The following is a 22,987-nucleotide window of genomic DNA, read 5'->3' as shown; positions in this document are numbered from 1 at the left end:
GACCTACATCCTAACCGGATGCGGATGTTGTTGACGTTTATCTTAACAGCACCTTTGCTTTTATTTCACGTCTAGTTGGCGGCTAAGGGTTCAGGCTCAAGGCATCAGAGAACGGCCAAATATAACAAGCAGAACAGAAGACACTGCCCGAGGGGCTTAACTCAACGGCTGGAATGGACTCGGCGCCTTTCCTACTTCGCTTGTTTTTGGACTGTCATTTACCGGACAAGCTGGCTAGCTAGCTGGCTAGTAACGTTAGGCTCCACAACTGTCGGACGAAAGAAGGGAACAGTCAAAGGAGGAAATAACAGCCAACAAAGTTAGCTTTCTGGTTAATTAGCTTTCTCGTCTAGCTTGCTTTACGGATATCCTACTTGTTATAGCTAACATTAGCTAGATCTTCTCTATGTGGCTACTGTCGACAACAACGGAACAACTTTGTAGTCAGCTACGTTATCGGAATTAGTTCATGATTAGCTAATTATTTTGTAGTTTTAAGTTGACCTGAAAGCGAGAATTTACCTCTTCGGTATTACTGGCAGTAACTCAGCGTTTATGGTGTCGGCTTACCCAGACACGGATGTCAAGTAACGTTAATAGGAAAGGAGAGTTTGTTTTGATTGACTTGAAGAATGTTACACTGTCAGTAATCAATAATGTGTTAATAAACGCCACAGACAGCAGGGTTTAACAGTATGTGAATGTTTTGTGTTGACTGAAGCGTTGCCAACGTGTCACAAGCTACGGTAGGGTCCGGGTGCCGCGCGTGTCAGTGATCGGAAAGCAAACAGGTGTGACCAACAGGTGAACGCGGTTTTAAGGGATTTGACACTGAGTCAAGGAAGGAGTGTGCGCGAACGTCTTGGTATAACTTTGTCTTAGATATTAAGACGCATTTTATGACAGATCACTAATATCAGTTTAAATAATACTACAGCATTCCTGCATTCTGTCAAATATATTACTTATGAGTCTGATTTTTTTCAGATACAGTTGTATGTCCAACCTCTTATCACACCACTGCCATAAACCGGGATTTGTACATTATGACTTTGGTGAGGTGGAGTGAGTCAAAGATGGTGTCTAAATGGGCATTAATAAGCTTATTAGTAACAATATTGTTGGCCTTATAAACAGCACTGCCTCAATGTGTTGTTTGAAAGCGTAAAATAATCATTGGGCAGACAGACTGCTGAATATGTGAACATGAGATCTGAGTGCTTGTGTTTATCAGAGAGTGTTGTGGTGTCTAGGCCAATATTAATGTGATGATCGGTTACAGTTGCGCTTGACTGAAAAAGCCAGGTTGTAGCTATGTGGACAGTGTTGTGGTTTCGCCCCGCAACAATGTCGGCCCTATTGTTCTCATTGCTGCTATTGCTGAGCACCTTATGCAGGCTTGGACAATCTATGTCACGAGAGGAGAAGCTCAAACTGAGGTGAGTGAGAATGATGGTCTGGTTCTGGGCTAGATGTATGACAAGTTCTGACTTCCTCAGATAAAGGAGAATGAGCTAAGCTGACTTGTTCTTTCCCTTCAAGGAACCAAGTGGTTGAGATGTTTGACCATGCTTATTCAAATTATATGGTAAGTCTCTTCACCGCACCTGCCCCATTCATATAACTGAGATCCAATCCAAGTTTAATGGTCTCATACACAGTTTATCAGATGTTCTAGCTGGTGCAGTGAAATGCTTGTGTTACTAGTTTCTAACAATGCAGTAAAATATCAAACAAGTACACAAATAATAATAATTTTAAAAAAGATTACAAAAACCACAAGAAATCAAGAAATGTCGAAACGAAATAAATTAACAACCCAAATAGCACTGTAACACATCCAAATGCAATCTATACGTATTTACACAAGATATACTAAGAATGGTATGTACAGCAGTAGCTATATTAGTGAGTTATGTTAAGATTCTAGTATATAAATGAATATGCAGTGTATAAACAGTGTAACTAAAATGCAATGTACAGTAGTAGCAATATTAGAATGATCTGTTTACAAACAGTATTTAATTACACAGTACAAAACCCTATGGAAGAATGTATAGAATTTCTGGAAATTAGCTTCCGGACCAGAGTCCTGAATATAAATATACACTCAGTGGACAGTTTATTAGGTACATCCATCTAGTACCGGGTCAGACCCTCCCTTTGCCTCAAACAGCCTGAATTCTTCGGGGCATGGAAACGTTGCGCAATTGGTATCAAGGGACCAAATGTGCGTCAGGAAAAGATTCCCCAAACCATTACACCACCGCCACCAACCTGTACTGTTGACACCAGGTGGGATGGGGCCATGGACTCATGTTGCTTATGCCAAATCCTGACTCTGCCATCAGCATGACGCAACTGGGATTCGCAAACACCAACCAGGCGATTTTTATTTGTTTTGTTTATTTTTTTAAATCACTCAACTGTCTAGTGTTGGTGACCACAAACCAACTGGAGCTACTTATTGTTTTTAGCTGATAGGAGTAGAACCCGGTGTGATCGTCTGCTGCAATAGCCCATCCGTGAAAAGGAACGACGAGTTGTGCATTCCGAGATGCCATTCTACACACCACTGCACTGTTACTTGCCTGTTTGTGGCCCACCTGTTAGCTTGCATGATTCTTACCATTATCCTTCGACCTCTCATCAACGAGCTGTTTTCACCCACAGGACCTTCGCTGACTTTTTGTTTGTTGCGCTATTCTCAGTAAATCCCCTAGACACTGTTGTGTGTGAAAAGCCTAGGAGGTTGGCCATTTATGAGATACTGGAACCGACACACCTGGCACCGACGCTCATACCACACTCAGTCGCTTAGGTAACTTGTTTTGCCCATTCTAGCACTCAATCGAACAGTAATTGAACTGCCTGTCTGCCTGCTTTGTATAGCAAGCCACGGCCAGGTGACTCACTGTCTGTAGGAGCGAACCATTTTTGTGAACCTAATAAACTGGCCACTGAGTGTATATGTGTGTGTATGGACAGTATGTGAATAGAAAAGGTATGTGTGTGTGTATAGCAGTAGTTATATAGGATGAGCCATGACTAGAATACAGTATATACATATAAAGTGGGTAAAACCGTATCTAAACATTAAGGTGACCAGTGTTTAATGACTATTCATTCGGTTCAGTGCCTTCAGAAAGTATTCAAGCCCCATGATGTTTTTTACTTTGTTGTTTTACAAAGTGGGATTAAAATTGATTGAATTCTCTCTTTTTTTGGTCGGTGATCTACAAATAATACTCTTATCAAATTGGAAGAAAAATGCTAGACAGCCATTTTCAAATCTTGCCATAGCTTTTCAAGCCAATCTAAGTCAACTGTAAGTAGGCCACTCCGGAACATTCACTGTCATGTTGGTTAACAACTCCAGTGTATATTTGATTTGTGTTTTAGGTTATTGTCCTGCTGAAAGTTACATTTTCTCACAGTGTCACTGTTGGAAAGCAGACTGAACCAGGTTTTCCTCTAGGATTTTGCCTATGCTTAGCTCCATTCTGTTTCTTTTAGTAATAAAAAAAACTCTAGTCCTTGCTGACAACAAGCATACCCATAACTTGATGCATCCACCACCATGCTGGAAAATATGAAGAGTGGTACTCGGTGATGTAGGATTTGCCCTAAACATAATGCTTTGTATTCAGCACATAAAGTTAATTTATTTGCCACATTTCTTTGCAGTTTTACTTTATTGCAAACAGGATGCATGTTTTGGAATATTTTTAATTCTTTACAGGCTTCTTTCTTTTCACTCAGCGATTTAGGTTAGTATTGTGGAGTAACTACATGTTGTTGATCCATCCTCAGTTTTCTCCTATCACAGCCATTAAACTGTAACTGTTTTAAAGTCACCATTGGCCTCGTGTTGAAATCCCTGAGCGGTTTCCTTCCTCTCCTGCAACCAAGTTAGGAAGGATGCCTTTATCTCTGTAGTGACTGGGTGTATTGATACACAATCCAATGTGTAATTAATAACTTCACCTTTCTCAGAGGGATATTCAATGTCTGCATTTTACATTTTGACCCATCAACCAATGGGTGCCCTTCTTTGCAAGGCTTTGGAAAACCTCCCTGTGGTTGAATCTGTGTGTGAAAATCACTGCTCAACTGAGGGACCTTAAATTGATCTGTATGTGTGGCGTACAGAGATGAGGTAGTCATTCAAAAATCCTGTTGAACACGATTGCACACAGAATGAGTCCATGAAATGTATTACAGTATGTGACTTGTTAGCTCCTGAAATAACTTAAGCTTGCATTAACAAAGGGGTTGAATACTTATTGAATCATTTCAGCTAAACATTTGTATTAATTGGTAAAAATGTCTAAAAACATAATTCCACTTTGACATTATTGGGGTATTGTGTGTGTGTGTGTAGGCCAGTGACAAATAATCTCAATTTAATCCATTTTTAATTCAGGCTGTTACCCAAATGAAATGTGGAAAAAGTCAAGGGGTGTGAAGACTAAGACTTTTTCTGGTAGATGTTTTCTAAGACCTATTTTCCATCTGTTTGACCAAACATCAAAGCCTTTGCTTATTCCTACATTTTAAAATGGAAAAATGGTTTAAAAATATATAAAGTATTCAGACCCCATGACTTTTTCCACATTTTGTTACGAAACAGCCTTATTCTAAAATGGATTCAATAGTTTTTTCCCTCATCAATCTACACTCAATATCCCATAATGACAAAAGTGAAAACAGATTTTTAGAGATGTTTGCAAATGTATTATAACTAAAATACCTTATTTACATAAGTATTCATAAGTACCCTTTGCTATGAGACTTGAAATTGCGCTCCGGTGCATCCTGTTTCCATTGATCATCCTTGATGTTTCTACAACTTGATTGGAGTCAACCTGTGGTAAATTCAATTGATTAGACATGATTTGGAAAGGCACACACCTGTCTATATAAGCTCCCACAGTTGACAGGGCTTGGTTTTTGCTCTGACATGCAATGAGGTCGAAGAAATTGTCCGTAGAGCTCCGAGACTGGATTGTGTGGAGGCACAGATGTGGGGAAAGGTACCAAAACATTTCTGCAACATTGAAGGTCCCCAAGAACACCGTGACCTCCATCATTCTTAAATGGAAGAAGTTTGGAACCACCAAGATTCTACCTAGAGCTGGCCGCCCGGCCAAACTGAGCAATCGGGGGAGAAGTGCCTTGGTCAGGGAGGTCACCAAGAACCCGATGGTTACTCTGACAGCGCTCTAGAGTACCTCTGTAGAGATGGGAGAACCATCCAGAAGGACAACCATCTCTGCAGCACACTACCAATCAGGCCTTTATGGTAGTGGCCAGACGGAAGCCAGTCCTCAGTAAAAGGCACATGACTGCCCGCTTGGAGTTTGCCAAAAGGCACCTAAAAGACTCTCGGACCGTGAGAAACAAGATTCTCTGGTCTGATGAAACCAAGATTGAACTATTTGGTCTGAAAGCGAAGTGTTATGTCTGGAGGAAACCTGGCACCATCCCTACGGTGAAGCATGGTGGTAGCATCCTGCTGTGGGGATGTTTTTCATTGGCAGGGACTGGGAGACTAGTCAGGATCGAGCAAAGTAAAGAGATCCTTGTTGAAAACCTGCTCCAGAGTGCTCAGGACCTCAGACTGGGGGAAAAGGTTAACCTTCCAACAGGACAATGACCCTAAGCACACAGCTAAGACAACACAGGAGTGGCTTTAGGACAAGTCTCTGAATGTCCTTGAGTGGCCCAGCCAGAGCCCGGACTTGAACCTGATCGGAAGTACTGAGTAAAGGGTCTGAATACTTATGTAAATGTGAGATTTCTGTTTTTGTATTTAAAAAAAAAAAAAATTGCAAAAATTTCTCAATTTGATTTTGCTATGTTATTGTGGGGTATTGTGTGTAGATGAGGAAAAATAATTTCAACCATTTTAGAATAAGGCTGTAACATAACAAAATGTGGAAAAAGTCAAGGGGTCTGAATACTGTCCGAATTTCCTGTATGCCTATATAGACTCTTAGCTTTCCATTGACATGCTCCTATGAGCTTCTCATGTTGGTGCTCATGGGTCCTTTCAGATTAAATTAGTGCTTGGCAAGTGTTTTACATTTCTGCTTTATTTGCCAGGAACAGATATGAATGTATTGATTTTGGTGTGGTAGAGTGTTTTGCAAGGAAACTACTTGAACCTTAGTTATGCCTACTGTATGTCAAGTATTGTCTGACATATGTTCAAAATTTACACACCACTATTGATCCTTATTGGTTGTGTTCTCCAGGACCATGCGTACCCAGCAGATGAGCTGATGCCTCTGACGTGTCGGGGGAGGGTGCGTGGGCTGGAGCCCAGTCGGGGAGACGTGGATGACGCACTGGGGATGTAAGGGCCTGCCTGCCTTCAGGCCTGAGTAGGATGTGGTAACGGGAGAAACAGTCCTGTTGGCACTGGAATACTCTTGAGTCTCTGTTGATATCTTCTCGCCATAAGGGACAGTGATTTGATTGAATTGTCTCCGTGTGTTTTTAAGGTTCTCTCTCACCCTCATCGACACCCTGGACACTCTAGTGGTGAGTAAAATCTCTTTTTAGTTTGTATCACCGACCAGTAAGCTGCCTTGTTGGTTTTGTTCAGTCTCTGTTTTTAGGGATGCTTTGATTTGAATTGATTTCTTCCTGTATTTACTTCCAGCTCTTAAACAAGACAGCAGAGTTTGAAGCAGCAGTGAGGAGAGTGCTGAAAGATGTGCGACTCGACAATGACGTTGTGGTGTCTGTCTTTGAGACCAACATCCGTGTGCTGGGGTAAGAAAAAACAAAAGCCAGTTGACTGGCTGGACATCATGTGTGTTTGTGACTATTGTGACATTCCTTATGTTTTCAGGGGGCTGCTAGGGGGCCACTCCATGGCTGTGATGCTGAAGGATGCAGGGCATTACATGCAGTGGTACCAGGATGAGCTGCTCCACATGGCCAAAGACCTGGGTCTCAGACTCCTGCCTGCCTTCAACACCAGCAGTGGCCTGCCTTACCCCAGGGTGAGCTCTGACTATACATGCAGCCTATACATAGACTTAACATAAGGTCTCGGCTGTTGTGTTTTTACCATAATATGTCACACACACACACCCACACAAGCATGTACATACACCCATAAGGTTAGAGGGCAACTTTTGGGAAGCACATTAGCTAAAAGGATGCCGTCGGCTAGCGGGTAAGAGTACAGCAGCCCTCTCAGATTATGACTGCATCATTTCATTTTCTGCTTCAGTGCTCTGCTTGCAGCTGCCATAGTTTTCAGAGGCAGAGTTTTCTATGGCTGTGTAGTTCACGTGGACAATGACTTGGAACACAGCAGTGTATTTCAGTCTATGACATCTATATTGAGCCTTATAATTCCACTCAACAGGTAAACCTGAAGCATGGTGTCAGGGGTCCTGAGTCTCGGACGGGCACAGAGACGGACACCTGCACAGCTTGTGCTGGTACCATTATTCTGGAGTTCGCTGCCTTGAGTCGCTTCACTGGGGACCCTGTGTTTGAGGTATAAGACATTTGTCTCTTTTACTTTAAAATGTGTGTTCAGATCACGGCTGATGCATGACTAGACTGCAGCGGTACTAGACCTTCAAGGGTTAGTCCAGCTTGTTGACTCTCGGAGATCCCAGTGTGTCTGAATGATATTGATTCATGATCTTCTGTAGTTCAGTTGGTAGAGCATGGCTCTTGCCACGCCAGGATAGTGGGTTTTGAGTCCCAGGACCACCTGTGTTACATTGTTTTTATCCATGCATGCCTAAGTTTGCATTAAATATTTTGCTAAATAGATTTTAAAAATAATAACAATTTTACAATTAATTTCATCAAACACAGGTCCATGCACGGAGAGCCCTAAACTTCCTGTGGGAGAAGAGACAGAGGAACAGCAACCTAGTGGGAACAACCATCAACATCCACTCAGGAGAGTGGGTCCGCAGGGGTGAGGGAGAGAACCCGTCCCAGGCCTTAACTAGTATGATAAAGGAGGATTTACATGGATTTTTCCCGCGAAGGACAGTGTATTGGATGTTGTAGAAGTGAATGGGCAAGGGGGTAGGCGCTGATGTTCTGTACTTGTAGAAATAGGCCATTTGTGTTTCTGAGGTATGAAACGGTACACTGTTGTATTGTTCCAGACAGCGGAGTTGGAGCAGGGATCGACTCGTATTATGAGTACCTGCTGAAAGCCTACATTCTCCTGGGAGATGACCTCTTTCTGCAGCGCTTCAACATTGTGAGTGACATCACACGCTGTAACCATTCTCCAGCCGAAATCATGGAATGCTATTATGCCTTTATTATGATGGAATTCAATATACAGAAAGTATGCTCCATTCTCATCCTCAGCTTGTCATATTTTCTCATTATTTGTTTCCAGCACTATGCGTCTATAATGAAGTACATCAGCCAGCCTCCTCTCCTGCTGGATGTTCACATCCACAAGCCTCTGCTGCCTGCTCGCACCTGGATGGACTCCCTCCTGGCCTTCTTCCCTGGGCTGCAGGTGAGACACTCAGCCTGGCGTTACTAACAGACCAGCTGCCTAAGCAGGGGTTTTAGTACATAAAGATATTGCTGAGATTATGGAGACAAATGTAAACATGTATTTTCCTCCTAACCTTGTTAATGAATCCCCCAGGTGTTGAAGGGAGATATCCGGCCGGCCATTGAGACCCATGAGATGCTGTATCAAGTCACCAAGAAACACAACTTCCTCCCAGAGGTTAGCTCAATTTTTTTTTGCTTCCTCTCCCTCCTTTTTCTCTCACTCAGGCTGTAGCCTTTAACACCCCTCTTTGTTCCCTAGGCGTTCACCACTGATTTCAGGGTACACTGGGCTCAGCATCCACTTAGACCTGAGTTTGCAGAGAGCACCTATTTCTTGTACAAGGTAAGAACTTTGCAGACATGCAGTCTAGAAGTTGACATAGATCCATGAACATACAGTAGTCAGAATTTTCAGACCCCGTGACTTTTTCCACATTTTGTGATGTTACAGCCTTAATCTAAAATGGATTTAAAAAATATATATTTTTTTTCATCCGTCAATCTTCACACCATACCCCACAATGATAATGCAAAAACAGGTTTTTAGACATTTTTTGCAAGTGTATTGAAAAAAAACAACAATGCTTATTTATATAACTATTCAGACCCTTTGCTATGAGACTCAATTGAGCTCAGGTGCACCCTGTTTCCAATGATCACCCTGTTTCCAATGATCACCTTGTTTCCAATGATCACCCTGCTTCCAATGATCACCCTTGCGAGGTTTCTTCAACTTGATTGGAGTCAACCTGCAGTAAATTCAATTGATTGGACATTATTTGGAAAGGCACCCACTTATCTATATAAGGTCCCACAGTTGACAGTGCATGTCAGAGCAAACACCAGGCCATGAAGTCAAAGGAATTGTCCGTAGAGCTCCGAGACAGGATTGTGTCGAAGCACAGATCTAGGGAAGTTTACCAAAACATTTCTGCAGCATTGAAGGTCCCCAAGGACACAGTGGCCTCCATCGAAGGTTGCTGGATCGAATAACCAAGCTGACAAGGTAAAAAAAATGTTTTTCTGCCCCTGAGAAATGTATGTCGATTTAAGGCAGCCCCCCACACCTCTCTGATTCAGAGGGGATGGGTTACATTTCGGAAGACACATTTCAGTTGAAGGGCTTCAGTTGTACAACTGACTAGGTATCCCTCATTCTGTTTCCCATTCTTAAATGGAAGAAGTTTTGAACCACCAAGACACTTCCTAGAGCTGGCCACCCAGCCAAACTGAGCAATCATGGGAGAAAGGTCTTGGTCAGGGAGGTGACCAAGAACCCGATGGTCACTCTGACAGAGCTCCAGGGTTCCTCGGTGGAGATGGTTGTCATTCTGGAAGGTTCTCCCATCTCTGCAGCACTCTACCAATTAAGCCCTTATGGTAGAATGGCCAGACGGACGCCACTCCTCAGTAAAAGGCACATGACAGTCCACTTGGAGTTTTGCCAAAAGGCACCTAAAGGAGACTCAGACCATGAGAAACAAGATTCTCTGGTCTGATGAAACCAAGATTGAACTCTTTGGCCTGAATGCCAAGAGTCACATCTGGAGGAAACCTGGCACCATCCATACTTTGAAGCATGGTGGTGGCAGCAGCATGCCGTGGGAATGTTTTTCAGTGTCAGGAACTGGGAGACTAGTCAGGGTTGAGGGAGAGATGAATGGAGCAAAGTACAGAGAGATCCTTGATGAAAACCTGCTCTAGAACAGAACCTCCGACTGAGGCAAAGGTTCAACTTCCAACAGGACAATGACCCGAAGCACACAGCCAAGACAACGCAGGGAGTGGCTTCAGGACAATTCTCTGAATATTCTTCAGTGGCCCAGCCAGATCCTGAACTTGAATCCGATCGTACATCTCCAGAAAGATCTGAAAATAGCTGTGCAGCAACGTTCCCCAGCCAACCTTATAGAGCTTGTGAGGATCTGCAGAGAAGAATGGGAGAAACTCCCCAAATACAGGTGTGTCAGGCTTGTAGCGTCATACCAAAGACTCGAGGCTGTAATCGCTGCCAAAGGTGCTTCAACAAAGTACATAGTAAAGGGTCTGAATACTTAAGTAAATGTGATATTTACGTTTTCTTATTTATAATACATTTGCAAAAATTTCAAAAATCATGTATTTGCTTTGTCATTATGATTATGATGAAACTGGCTCATGTAGGTTGAGGATTTAAAAAAAAATTAAAATCCATTTTAGAATAAGGCTGTAACAAAATGTGGAAACGTGAAGAGGTCTGAATACTTTCCGAATGCACTGTACATTTTGATCTCAGTGGCCTTCGTTATTGCTAAATCCAGTTGTACAGTGTCTAACCCTGGTCCCACTGTTCCCTCTCTAGGCCACCAAAGACCCCTACTACCTAGAGGTAGGCCGCACGGTGCTGGACAACCTGAACCGCTTTGCCCGGGTCCCCTGCGGCTTTGCTGCCATGAAGGACGTTCGCACCGGGAGCCACGAGGACCGGTGAGAGCCCAGATCCAGGGGAATAGCCAAGGGACGGGGAGGGTCTGACTGGCATTTAATGATGGGTGGGAAACAGAGGTGGATGGTTTAAGTGGCTGAGCAACAGTGTGCCAGGCAGGTAGTTAAATCAAACTGGTTTATGTTGTGTCTACCCTGCTGTTCCAAATTTGGCCTGCTTACTCTCAGAATGGACTCCTTCTTCCTGGCGGAGATGTTCAAGTACCTGTTCCTGCTGTTTGCAGAGGAGGAAGATCTGCCGTTTAATGTTGAGGACTACATCTTCACCACCGAGGCTCACCTTCTGCCCCTGTCCCTGTCCCTGTCCACAGCCCCTCACGCCCCCTCTCCTCCAGCCAACTCCACGGTACAGGCTGCATCTCTGCCTCATCTGTCCGCCTCTGTCAAATCTCTTTGGGTGGGTATAGTAAAATAACATGCTGTAACCAACTATAGTTCTAATGATACTACTTCTAATAATATTCAGATGATCGAGTTGGTCATGTTTGTTCTCTCCCACCTGTCTTAGTCAGAGGAAGAGCTGGATGACTCCAACTTTGATTGGACCTGCCCCAACACACGCCTCCTTTTCCCTGACCCTGCCTTTCCTCGGAACCTCCGAGATCCAATCAGAAGTGCTGTGGACAAGAGCTGTCCCCGCCCTGCCCTTCATCGGTAAGGGACATTATGCCTAACGTGAGGAATCATGTTAAGTGCTTTTTGTACTGAAATATGGCAGAATATTATTCTTGTCACAACCATACTGAATGTGAACATTAATGCCCTCCAACATGAATGACCTTCTCGTCCAGTGAGCCAGGGATGGGTCGCCCCCCTCTGAGGGCTCAGGACTTCATGGCCAACAACCCTGATCACCTGGAGCTGCTGAGGAGGATGGGAGTCAGCCTTATACACCTGAAGGACGGCAGAGTGCAGCTAGTCCAACACGCTACACAGGTAAATAATCATGCACAATACAAGCCGGGAGACATGTTTTTGCTATCAATTTGAATGGTGTCATAAGATAACTGCCAAACGCCCCCATATGAGTCTTATTCAGTCTCTCCCCATCTAATGCCCTCTCCTCTCTAACTCCATCTCCGTCCCTCTCTCTCCCGTTACTTCCTCACTCTAGGCGGTCAGTGCTGTGGCAGCAGAGGACGGGATGCGCTTCATGCAGGAGATGATGGAGCTGTCCAGCCAGCAGCAGAAGGAGCAGCTCCCGCCACGCGCCGTACAGATCATCTCCCACCCCTTCTTTGGCAGAGTGGTGCTGACCGCTGGCCCAGCACAGTTTGGCACAGACCTTTCCAAGAGCATCACTGGGGTGAGTGTGTTTCAGTGTGCCAATTTCCAATGGATGGGCACCAGTCTGCTTGTTTGTTTATACTGTCTTGCCCCTAGGCGCCAGACGTTCTCTATTCTCAGCGTTCCGAGTGACGTTTGAACATGTACTCTCTTTGTCTGTCCGTAGGTGCGTGGGTTTGTGACAGTGGCTGAGCCCTACAGTGGCTGTGCGGAGCTGAGCAACGCTGCCTTTGTACAGGGCCGCATCGCTTTGTTGCAACGGGGGCAGTGTATGTTCGCTGAGAAGGCAAGACACATCATGAAGGCTGGGGCCATCGGAGGCATCGTCATCGGTGAGGAGACCAACTAACACAGGATCTTAAGTTAAACCAATTAATCTACTTCAAGAAGGCTTCATTAACTCTCATCATACTTCTGACATTTATAGATGTTCATAACACTTTCATTATGTATATAACCTTTTTAATAAACTGATGTATTACCATTTATAGGGTCCTCTTTTACCCTGCTAACTACCCCCTCTTTCTCCCCAACAGATGACAACGAGGGCAGCAGCAGTGACACAGCTCCCCTCTTCCAGATGGCCGGCGATGGACGCAACACGGACGACGTCACCTTGCCCCTGCTCTTCCTGTTCTACAAGGAGGGAAACATCCTGTTGGAGGCTCTTAAGGAGTACAGGGAGGTGGAGGTGCTGCTGAGCGACAAGGCCAGAGACCGAGGTGAGATCCACTGGACAGAACAGAAGGGTGCTACTGACTGGAGGCATGTTCAGAACATGGGTCCTTATTTCAGCTCATTAGAGACCAGATTTGATTCTGTGACAATTTCAAAATGGCCAGTTTCAGGGTTCAGTGGTGACTCCAAATAGTGGGCCTGTGGAGATAGGTGATGGTGAGCACCCTGTGTGATACAGGATATAGCTCCTTTTCCATTTGTCTTCCTTCTCCTCTCCTTCCCTGTAGTGGACTGTAACAGTAACTTTCCTCTGCTCTCTTTCTTTCCTTTCCCTTCACCCTTTGGATGAGCAGCCTCCATATTCAAAGGTAAACCTCTCCCTGGCATCCTGCTGGAGAGCAGTAAGTATCACCCTCTTTCCCCTCTCTTCCATTATTTTGTGTGTGGTAGAGCAGCTCAGTGCAGGTTAGTCTTGTGTAAATAGCTGGCCATCTCAGAACTCATCAAGAGCATGGTACTGTTGGTCTGTACTGCACATGACTCATCAGTACCGTGCTGTTTATAGTTCGCTGCCTCTTGTGAACTGCAACACTGCTCTATTTCTGTCTGGGAATGACCAGTGTGGGTGCTTGTGTTAGATATACAGTACCAGTCAAAGGTTTGGACACACCTACTCATTCCAAGGTTTTTCTTTATTTGTACTTTCTTCTACATTGTAGAATAATTGTGAAGATATCAAAACTATGAAATACGTGGAATCATCTAGTAACCAAAAAAGTTTTAAACAAAGAAAAATATATTTGAGTCTTCAAAGTAGCCTCTCTTTGCCTTGATGACAGCTTTGCATACTCTTGGCATTTTCTCAAACAGCTTCATGAGGTTGTCACCTGGAATGCATTTAAATTAACAGATGTGGCTTGTTAAAAGTGAATTTGTGAAATTTCTTTCCTCCTTAATGCATTTGAGCCATTCAGTTGTGTTGTGACATGGTAGGTGGTATACAGAAGATAGTCCATTTTATGGCAAGAACAGCTCAAATAAGCAAAGACAAATGACAGTCATCATTACTTTGAGACATGAAGGTCAGTCAATGTGGAAAATTACAAGGACTTCAAGTGCAGTCGCAAAAGCCATCAAGCGCTATGATGAAACTGGCTCTCATGAAGACCGCCACAGGAAAGGAAGACCCAGAGTTACCTCTGCTGCAGATGATAAATTCATTTGAGTTAATTGCACCTCATGCTTCAGAGTTCAAATAATAGACACCTCTCAACATCAACTCTTCAGAGGAGACTGTGAATCAGGCCTCCATGGTCAAATTGCTGCAAAGAAACCACTACTAAAGGACACCAACAAGAAGAACAGATTTGCTTGGGCCAAGAAACACAAACAATGGACATCAGACTTGTGGAATTCTGTCCTTTGGTCTGATGAGCACAAATTTGAGATTTTTGGGTCCAACTGCCGTGTCTTTGTGACTCAGAGTAGGTGAACGAATGATCTCTGCATGTTTAGTTCCCACCGTGAAGCATGGAGGAGGTGTGGGGGTGCTTTGCTGGTGACACTGTCAGTGATTTATTTAGAATTCATGGCACACTTAACCAGCATGGCTACCACAGCATTCTGCAGCGATATGCCATCCCATCTGGTTTGCGCTTAGTCCCACTATCATTTGTTTTTCAACAGGACAATGACCCAACACACCTCCAGGCTGTGTAAGGGTTATTAGACCTAGGAGGAGAGTGATGGAGTGCTGCGTCAGATGACCTGGCCTGCACAATCACCTGACCTCAATTGAGATGGTTTGGGATGAATTGGACCGCAGCGCAAAGGCAAAGCAGACAAGTGCTCATCATATGTGGGAACATCTTCAAGACTGTTGTAAAAGCATTCGAGGTGAAGCTGGTTGAGAGAATGCCAAGAGTGTGTAAAGTTGTCAAGGCAAAGGGTGGCTAATTTGAAGAATCTGAGAAAAAGGAAGAAACTGCACAGAGCTCTTGATAGTGTCACTGTTCTTTAATAAGCTTACGTTTCATCCACATGGCCTTCGTCAGAGCTTTTGTGTGTTTTAAATTAACACCCTTATGTAGACAGCTCGACCCACATCTTTTCCATGGATCAAATGGGGTTGGAGTCGAGGGATAACAAATAAGTGCTACCAAATATAACAATGTGCATTTTATTTATTTATATATATATATATATGTGTGTGTGTGTGTGTGTGTGTGTGTGTGTGTTTTCCCTCGACTCAACCCCATTCGATGCATGGAATGGATGTGGGTAGGGCTATTTGGGTGCTAATTTTAAAAAACGCACAAAAGCACTGACAAAGTCTGTGAGGCCGATACGTAAAGCTTATTAAAGAACAGTGATGCTATCGAGCGGTGTGCGGGTTTCTTTTTTTTCTCTTATTCAACTGTTACCATGCACCTGCAAAAAAGAGAGCTCAGATGTATGAGTTCCTTTTGAATTTTTACTTTAAAAATATATTTTAATTTAATTCTCTACTACATGATTCCATGTGTTATTTCATAGTTTTGATGTCTTCACTATTATTCTATAATGTAGAAAATAGTAAAAATAAAGAAAACCCTTGAATGAGTAGATATGTCCAAACTTTTTGACTGGTAGTGCACATACAGTAGGACAAAAAAGTATTTAGTCACCCACCAATTGTGCAAGTGCTCCCACTTAAAAAGATGAGAGAGGCCTGTAATTTTCATCACAGCTTCACTTTGACAGACAAAATGGAGAAAAAAAAATCCAGAAAATCACATTGTAGGATTTTTAAAATTAATTTATTTGCAAATTATGGTGGAAAATAAGTATTTGGTCACCTACAAACAAGCAAGATGTCTGGCTCTCACAGACCTGTAACTTCTTCTTTAAGAGGCTCCTCTGTCCTCCACTCGTTACCTGTATTAATGGCACCTGTTTGAACTTGTTATCAGTATAAAAGACACCTGTCCACAACCTCAAACAGTCACACTCCAAACTCCACTATGGCCAAGACCAAAGAGCTGTCAAAGGACACCAGAATCAAAATTGTAGACCTGCACCAGGCTGGGAAGACTGAATCTGCAATAGGTAAGCAGCTTGGTTTGAAGAAATCAACTGTGGGAGAAATGATTAGGACATACAAGACCACTGATAATCTCCCTCGATCTGGGGCTCCACGCAAGATCTTACCCCGTGGGGTCAAAATGATCACAAGAACGGTGAGCAAAAATCCCAGAATCACACGGGGGGACCTAGTGAATGACCTGCAGAGAGCTGGGACCAAAGTAACAAAGCCTACCATCAGTAACACACTACGCCGCCAGGGACTCAAATCCTGCAGTGCCAGATGTGTCCCCCTGCTTAAGCCAGTACATGTCCAGGCCCGTCTGAAGTTTGCCAGAGAGCATTTGGATGATCCAGAAGAAGATTGGGAGAATGTCATATGGTCAGATGAAACCAAAATATAACTTTTTGGTAAAAACTCAACTCGTCGTGTTTGGAGGACAAAGAATGCTGAGTTGCATCCAAAGAACACCATACCTACTGTGAAGCATGGGGGTGGAAACATCATGCTTTGGGGCTGTTTTTCTGCAAAGGGACCAGGACGACTGATCCGTGTAAAGGAAAGAATGAATGGGGCCATGTATCGTGAGATTTTGAGTGAAAACCTCCTTCCATCAGCAAGGGCATTGAAGATGAAACGTGGCTGGGTCTTTCAGCATGACAATGATCCCAAACACACCGCCCGGGCAACGCAGGAGTGGCTTTGTAAGAAGCATTTCAAGGTCTTGGAGTGGCCTAGCCAGTCTCCAGATCTCAACCCCATAGAAAATCTTTGGAGGGAGTTGAAAGTCCGTGTTGCCCAGCAACAGCCCCAAAACATCACTGCTCTAGAGGACATCTGCATGGAGGAATGGGCCAAAATACCAGCAACAGTGTGTGAAAACCTTGTGAAGACTTACAGAAAATGTTTGACCTCTGTCATTGCCAACAAAGGGTATATAACAAAGTATTGAGAAACTTTTGTTATTGACCAAATACTTATTTTCCACCATAATTTGCAAATAAATTCATTAAAAATCCTACAATGTGATTTTCTGGATTTTTTTTTTTTCTCATTTTGTCTGTCATAGTTGAAGTGTACCTATGATGAAAATTACAGGCCTCATCTTTTTAAGTGGGAGAACTTGCACAATTGGTGGCTGACTAAATACTTTTTTGCCCCACTGTACATGGTGAGTAGGACATGGATGGATGGATGGATGGATACTCGGAACCTAAATGGATGATTGTGCAGGTTACAGTTTATTTATTGTGGTGGAATGTGATCTGAAAATGAACTGAGCTCACCCCTTTCTCCTTCCTCAGGTGGGGACGCTCAGGAGGAGGACCAAACTTCACCCACCTCCGCAACTCTTGACCGGTCACACGTGAGCACTGTGGAGCTGGACGAATCAGCTCCCGAATTGGCTCCTGACAATGAGGAAGTGACTCCTGAGGAGGATGTGGGACCTGCCATTAAGAGTAACCCTGAGCCAGAGGAGGAGCCTGCTGTTGACAAGGACTCTAGCAGCAAATCAGTGAAGGCCATGATGGCTGATTGGCGGGAGGACTTAGAGGCGTTCCAGCAGATGGAGAAGGATGAGCTTTGACAGCCTCTACATCCCCCCCCCTCTCCCTTATTCTCCTCCCCACTGATCTTTCCCCGCCACAGTATTGGCCTGGAGGACAGCTGACTGTGCCTCCTAAAGGATAACGTTTTAGTGGGGAGATGATTTTATAAGGAATGGTTACCAGGATTGAATACAGTGACTTTCACTCTGTTCTTTCTCTTCACCTGTCTCTAGTTTCTCAGGTGTCAACATGTCAACATTGCTCCCCTGGCATACATCTGCCCATCTCATATTTCAGATTCTGGGGGGGTCTTCTCTCTTTTGGCTCATAACAGAACAGACTGCAGTCCAGGTATGTCACCATGGACATCTGGTCTAGTTTCACTGTTTTCTGGTCTTTAAATTAGTTTTTTTTTTACGTTTGTCTTCCTCTGAAATACATTTCTGGGTCACTGACATATGGGAGCAGATTCTGATGGCTGGTTGAATAATAATCCACTGACTAACTGGTTGAATGATTGGTTTATTTAACTGTGATATGTTGTCGGGAACATTTTACTATTTTATTTTGTGGGCCTAATTTATGGGGTCAATATTAAGCTACTTGGCTGTAAGGGAATGCAGTGAGAAGCAGTCTAAAAGGCTAGTACTGAGAATCACTTAGCACTGGCACTCTCCAGGAAGATATGAAGTTATTAGTGTGAGTGTCTATGTATTTGTCAGTTATTTCCAAGGTCATTTGAAATAAAGTGCAGGTTCTGGTCAGTGTGAGAGGTCACCCCTCTGGTCCACATGGGATGAACTGGCCCTACCCTTGCCCTCTGTTTCATCATGGAGACAGGAGGGCAGACCGCATAGAAGGGTTGGTTGTATAGCAACAAAACCGACTGTTGCGCAACTATATCAAGATATAAAATACTGTACTGTCTTTGGGTATACCATGTTCTATATCTATGGCAGACAGTACCACTGACTGGCCAGCAGAGGGGATCCTTGTTTGGGGCATCATACTGATCTGGAGCTTGCTGACTGACTGGAAGACCAAACAAACAAAAAAGCCAACAATGTAATTAACTTTTAATAAAATTGATAAAGAAATTAACAGAAGTGTTTTGTCATCTCAATTTTTAAAAACGTTTTTCAGGCAGTGTTAGACTATGGTTTCTATTGGTTTTAGACTATTACATGACTGAAATGATAGTGGAACCATACAGTATTTGTATTGATAACCTCTTCACTGGGTTGGGATTAAAAGGGAATGGAGACCTACATCAGAGGGGTTTCAATATTTTTTTATGGGTTACTATTATACTATTTATGCATTTCTGATGCTTAATCTGCATGGATCATGCTGTGTACCCAATACATATAACATTTGTAAAAAATATATATATATATCAGTGTCTCCACTACAACAAAGAAATACTTTTGTCCTTGAAACATTTTATTGCAATACTGTAGAATTCCATTCATTCCTATGGAGGACTGCCCCTTTGCGGAGTGCCAATATGGTGGCCGATGGCGTCAAAGCCTCTTATTGGCCATTTTACATATCAGAAAACCAGGGTTAAAACACATCATTACGTGTACCACAGGAGGCTGCTGAGGAGAGAATGGCTCATAATGGCCGGAATTGAGCAAATGCAATGGCATCAAACACCTGGAAACAATGTGTTTGATATATTTAATACCATGCAACTTATTCCGCTCCAGCCATTACCACAAACCTGTTCTCTCCAATTAAGGTGCCACCAACCTCCTGTGGCTTGTACCCCTATCCTCACATCTTTAATAGAATGTCTGTTTTCTCTTAGGTCTATGGGCCCTATGCTGTTTCAGGCATTGCTTTCATTCTGTGCTAGAATCAATGGCTCACATTTTTCACAGAACTACTTATTTTCTCTCCAGAGAGAACAACTACTGAGCTGGCATGGTTGAACTATACCTCTCTGTCCATGATCATGCATCTTGGCCAATTTCAAGGAACACCATATCATGCATTTAAAAAAAGTATTATGCACATTTCTGGTCTTTTTCCCACTAATTGGTATTTTGACCAATCACATCAGATCTTTTCACAGATCTTTTTGCAGAGTTGATCTAATTGGTCAAAATACAAATTAGTGAAAGATCAGAATTTGGCTGCCTGTCTGAACGAAGCGATAATGTACCTGTCAATCTCATTTCCCAGAAAAGTAGTCCCTCTCACATGCTACTACTTGCTTCTGTTGTTAAATGTATTAATTTATTTAGCCACCTTTTAAATATATTTTTTTAATTCACAAAATAACCCTTCTATATTCTTATTGCCAAAAAATGAACAGAATGTTTACATTAAACAGTAAAGTCCTAAGCAAGATGGCTGCATTACTGCGCGAAATAGTGGCATCCTGGTAAAATGACGCAAACCATAGTTTACGTTCAGTGAAGTGGTAATACGGTTCCCAGCCACACGCTGTAGCGCCAGCTCCCGCCTGACTGTCTGCGTAAAGCTCGGCGAATCTCAAGTGGACCGTGAAGGTATTGGTTCAGTAAAGTAAGTAGCTACATTCATAAAATACTCGCTATTAGTTTTAAAACGTTATTAGCGTCTTAAATGAACGTGCATATATGATTTGTTTCGTAGCCTTCTCTTTTGTTGTTGTTCCTTGACTCGGGCTGTGATTGCCTGGCGCTTTCCTTCCTGTGTCTTGGGGTTCGGCTCTCGGACATGTCTCTGTTAGACAAATCTGCATGCGTCAGGAGAAAGGAGACTATAGGGGAAATGGAGTACTATATATATATATATATATATATAGTAGGTATGTGTTTTGTTTACCGTTTAGCATTATGCTCAGGTTGGATACAGTTCGATGGATTTAATGCTTTACCAATTTGTAAAAAAATATATTTAAAAGAGCCCTGTCGCTCTCTCTTTTCTCCCTCGTCTGCAATGCCGTTTGTTTCTGGACTTGAAGCAACATGAACAGAGGACACCTGGGCTGTTTTAAAGACAATCACCTATCTAGGCATGTGTGTCTCTGTGTGTACACACGGAGAGACGTTACCCTATCTTTCCCTGCGGGAAACAATGCGCCCAGTGTGTCTCTGCAGCACAGCTGGACACAACTGTGTGTTGAGGCGAGGATCAACTTTGCTCGGCCACGTTAGATCTGGGCATGCGGCGCAGCTCTACTATTAATTGACGCCTTAATTCAAACACATTACTTGTGTCGAGATTTACGGCTCCTCTGAGACTGAACGGTGAATTGGAGGTGCTTGTCTGTATGTATATGGCTACCTGACAGTGTCACTGCTCCATGAGCTCACAAGCGATCATATCGAGACACATACAGATCAATATTTCTTGGCCACTGATGTGCTTTAGTGATGTGGCTTCAGCAACCATAGTATTGGGTAACGTAGGATAATCTTTAGTGTTTACCTTACGTCGCCATAAGGACCTAGCCGTCTGTTTGACAATATAACAGCTGACTGATTTGCTGGTTAGTCGCTGGAAGCTATCCCCTGCTGCTGGTCCACTGCAATAATTGGACCGATGCACATGCATTAACATTGGTGTATTTGCTTTATTGCTTAGCCACTATATTCTGCTAGCAGCTTGTACATTGGCTAATATAGTCCTGCACTGTTGTGATTAGATGACCATGCAATCTACGTTTGTCTGGCTTTATCTGTATTCCTCCATCTGCAGTCCTCATCCGTGAATGCGATGTGTATGATTCGCCGCTCGCATATGGCTTTTGTTCCGGCGGCAGAAAAACACAGCGCACAGCTTGCTCTGAAGTCAGCGTCTCCCTCCAGGCAGAGAGAGAGATCTATTATTAGCTGTCCTGTCCTCGCTCATCTGCCCATCTCTCTGCCTCTCAATTTGTGCTCTCGCTCACTTCATCCCCTATCTGGCCACTGTCTGAATCTCAGGTGGTGATTTTCGCATGTCTTTGGCCGAGGTGGAGTGCAACCCTAATTGGGGTTGCTATGATGCAATGTTAACGTGACATCACTTTAACGACCGGTCCTTACTGTTCTGCCGCCCTAGGCAAGACCAAAAAATGCAGTCCAACAAAACTAGATTAGTCCCACTAAGCAAAATGTGTAAAATATGCAGTGTCGATTTTAGCATGTACATTTTGGTGGGGCAAACTCAATCATTTATGTTCATGCATGCCAGCAAGCCACAACACTAAACAATACATTAATTTCACTGTAACAGTGACAAACTGTGCCCACAAACAGTTAGGGCATACATAAAGCTGTCCCAACAGCAGAGCTTTATTTTCAGCACCATGGAGTGAATTCTTACCGTGCCTACACCTGGCTATCAGTAGCTGATATAGCTACTTAATTAAACAAATGTGGTGTCTACTGACAATTGAGAGGTAATCCGTAATTTCGATTAAGACATTAATGAGTGAGCTTGAACAGACATGGTATATATAACTTTGTTCAGCAGTTTTGAAATGTACAGTGACATTCACAACTGTGCCATTCTTAGAGTATTCTCCATGTACACTAAGTGAAAACTGTAGGATAAATAAAGGGGGCATATAAGCAGCCAGCGAAAGCCCTTACCATATTATGTGATAACATTTCTCTAAAACAGGCTATAGGCTACATGTGCACGACCAACACTTCAGTAAGCAGGCCTTTCTAATCGACCTGTCCTGGGTATCCCGGAAGAATATTGACCTCATTCTGTCAGATGCCCGGTTATTCTTTAAAAGTGCTTTCCTCACCATCTTAAATAAGCATTCCCCATTCAAAAAATGTAGAACTAAGAACAGATATAGCCCTTGGTGGACTCCAGACCTGACTGCCCTTGACCAGCACAAACATCCTGGGTTGTACTGCATTAGCATTGTATAGCCCCTGCAATATGCAACTTTTCAGGGAAGTTAGGAACCAATATACACAGGCAGTTAGGAAAGCAAAGGCTAGCTTTTTTCAAACATAAATTTGCATCCTGTAGCACAAACTCCAAAAAGCTCTGGGACACTGTAAAGTCCATTGCGAATAAGACCACCTCCTCCCAGCTGCCCACTGCACTGAGGCAAGGAAACACTGTCACCACCGATCAAGCTACAATAATTGAGAATTGCAATAAGTATTTTTCTACGGCTGGCCATGCTTTCCACCTGGCTACCCCTACCCCGATCAACAGCTCTGCACCCCCCACAGCAACTTGCCCAAGCCTCCCCATTTCTCCTTCACCCAAATCCAGATAGCTGATGTTCTGAAATAGCTGCAAAATCTGGACCCCTACAAATCAGCTGGGCTAGACAATCTGTACCCTCTCTTTCTAAAAGTATCCGCCACAATTATTCGACCCATATTGCTAGCCTGTTCAACCTCTTTTGTAT

General features: G+C 43.4%; 2 protein-coding genes across 5 annotated transcripts in view; both read left to right on the top strand.

Annotated features, from left to right (window-relative positions):
* Nucleotides 1-17: 17 nt before the first annotated feature.
* Nucleotides 18-18,729, top strand: LOC112250920 (ER degradation-enhancing alpha-mannosidase-like protein 3). 3 transcript variants are annotated; one of them, XM_024421475.2, is made up of 21 exons: nucleotides 18-1,439; nucleotides 1,543-1,588; nucleotides 6,261-6,361; nucleotides 6,510-6,549; nucleotides 6,671-6,783; nucleotides 6,863-7,016; nucleotides 7,388-7,522; nucleotides 7,852-7,957; nucleotides 8,154-8,251; nucleotides 8,396-8,521; nucleotides 8,657-8,740; nucleotides 8,825-8,908; nucleotides 10,907-11,031; nucleotides 11,218-11,446; nucleotides 11,558-11,703; nucleotides 11,841-11,985; nucleotides 12,164-12,355; nucleotides 12,503-12,668; nucleotides 12,873-13,058; nucleotides 13,368-13,382; nucleotides 17,383-18,729. In XM_024421475.2, the coding sequence occupies exons 1-21, from the start codon at nucleotides 1,315-1,317 to the stop codon at nucleotides 17,664-17,666; spliced, it is 2,700 nt and encodes an 899-aa protein (XP_024277243.2). In that variant the 5' UTR covers nucleotides 18-1,314; the 3' UTR covers nucleotides 17,667-18,729. The 3 variants fall into 3 exon arrangements, with proteins under 3 accessions (XP_024277243.2, XP_024277242.2, XP_024277244.2); XM_024421474.2 differs by having other exon boundaries at nucleotides 13,368-13,415; XM_024421476.2 differs by lacking the exon at nucleotides 13,368-13,382 and having other exon boundaries at nucleotides 19-1,439.
* A 1,310-nt stretch (nucleotides 18,730-20,039) lies between these two features.
* LOC112250919 (uncharacterized protein C1orf21 homolog) overlaps nucleotides 20,040-22,987 on the top strand; it is a 32,446-nt gene continuing 29,498 nt past the window's right edge. Inside the window, exon 1 of one of the 2 annotated variants that reach the window (XM_024421473.2) lies at nucleotides 20,040-20,163. The gene's annotated coding sequence lies outside the window, so the exon portion shown is untranslated. The remainder of the gene's footprint in view (nucleotides 20,164-22,987) is intronic. The other variant, XM_024421472.2, reaches the window with a different exon arrangement.

Source organism: Oncorhynchus tshawytscha, linkage group LG05 (assembly GCF_018296145.1).
Source record: "Oncorhynchus tshawytscha isolate Ot180627B linkage group LG05, Otsh_v2.0, whole genome shotgun sequence".
Classification (NCBI taxonomy): Eukaryota; Metazoa; Chordata; class Actinopteri; order Salmoniformes; family Salmonidae; genus Oncorhynchus; species Oncorhynchus tshawytscha.
Note: the sequence above shows the minus strand (reverse complement) of the source record. Positions and strands in the feature narration are given on the sequence as shown.

Bases quoted from the DNA above. Each gene is read 5' to 3' on its own strand.
- LOC112250920 (XM_024421474.2), top strand. From the start codon at position 1,315: ATGTGGACAGTGTTGTGGTTTCGCCCCGCAACAATGTCGGCCCTATTG. The intron at 1,589-6,260 runs GTAAGTCTCTTC...TGTGTTCTCCAG, and splicing joins ATGCTTATTCAAATTATATG to GACCATGCGTACCCAGCAGA. The intron at 6,550-6,670 runs GTGAGTAAAATC...ATTTACTTCCAG, and splicing joins ACACCCTGGACACTCTAGTG to CTCTTAAACAAGACAGCAGA.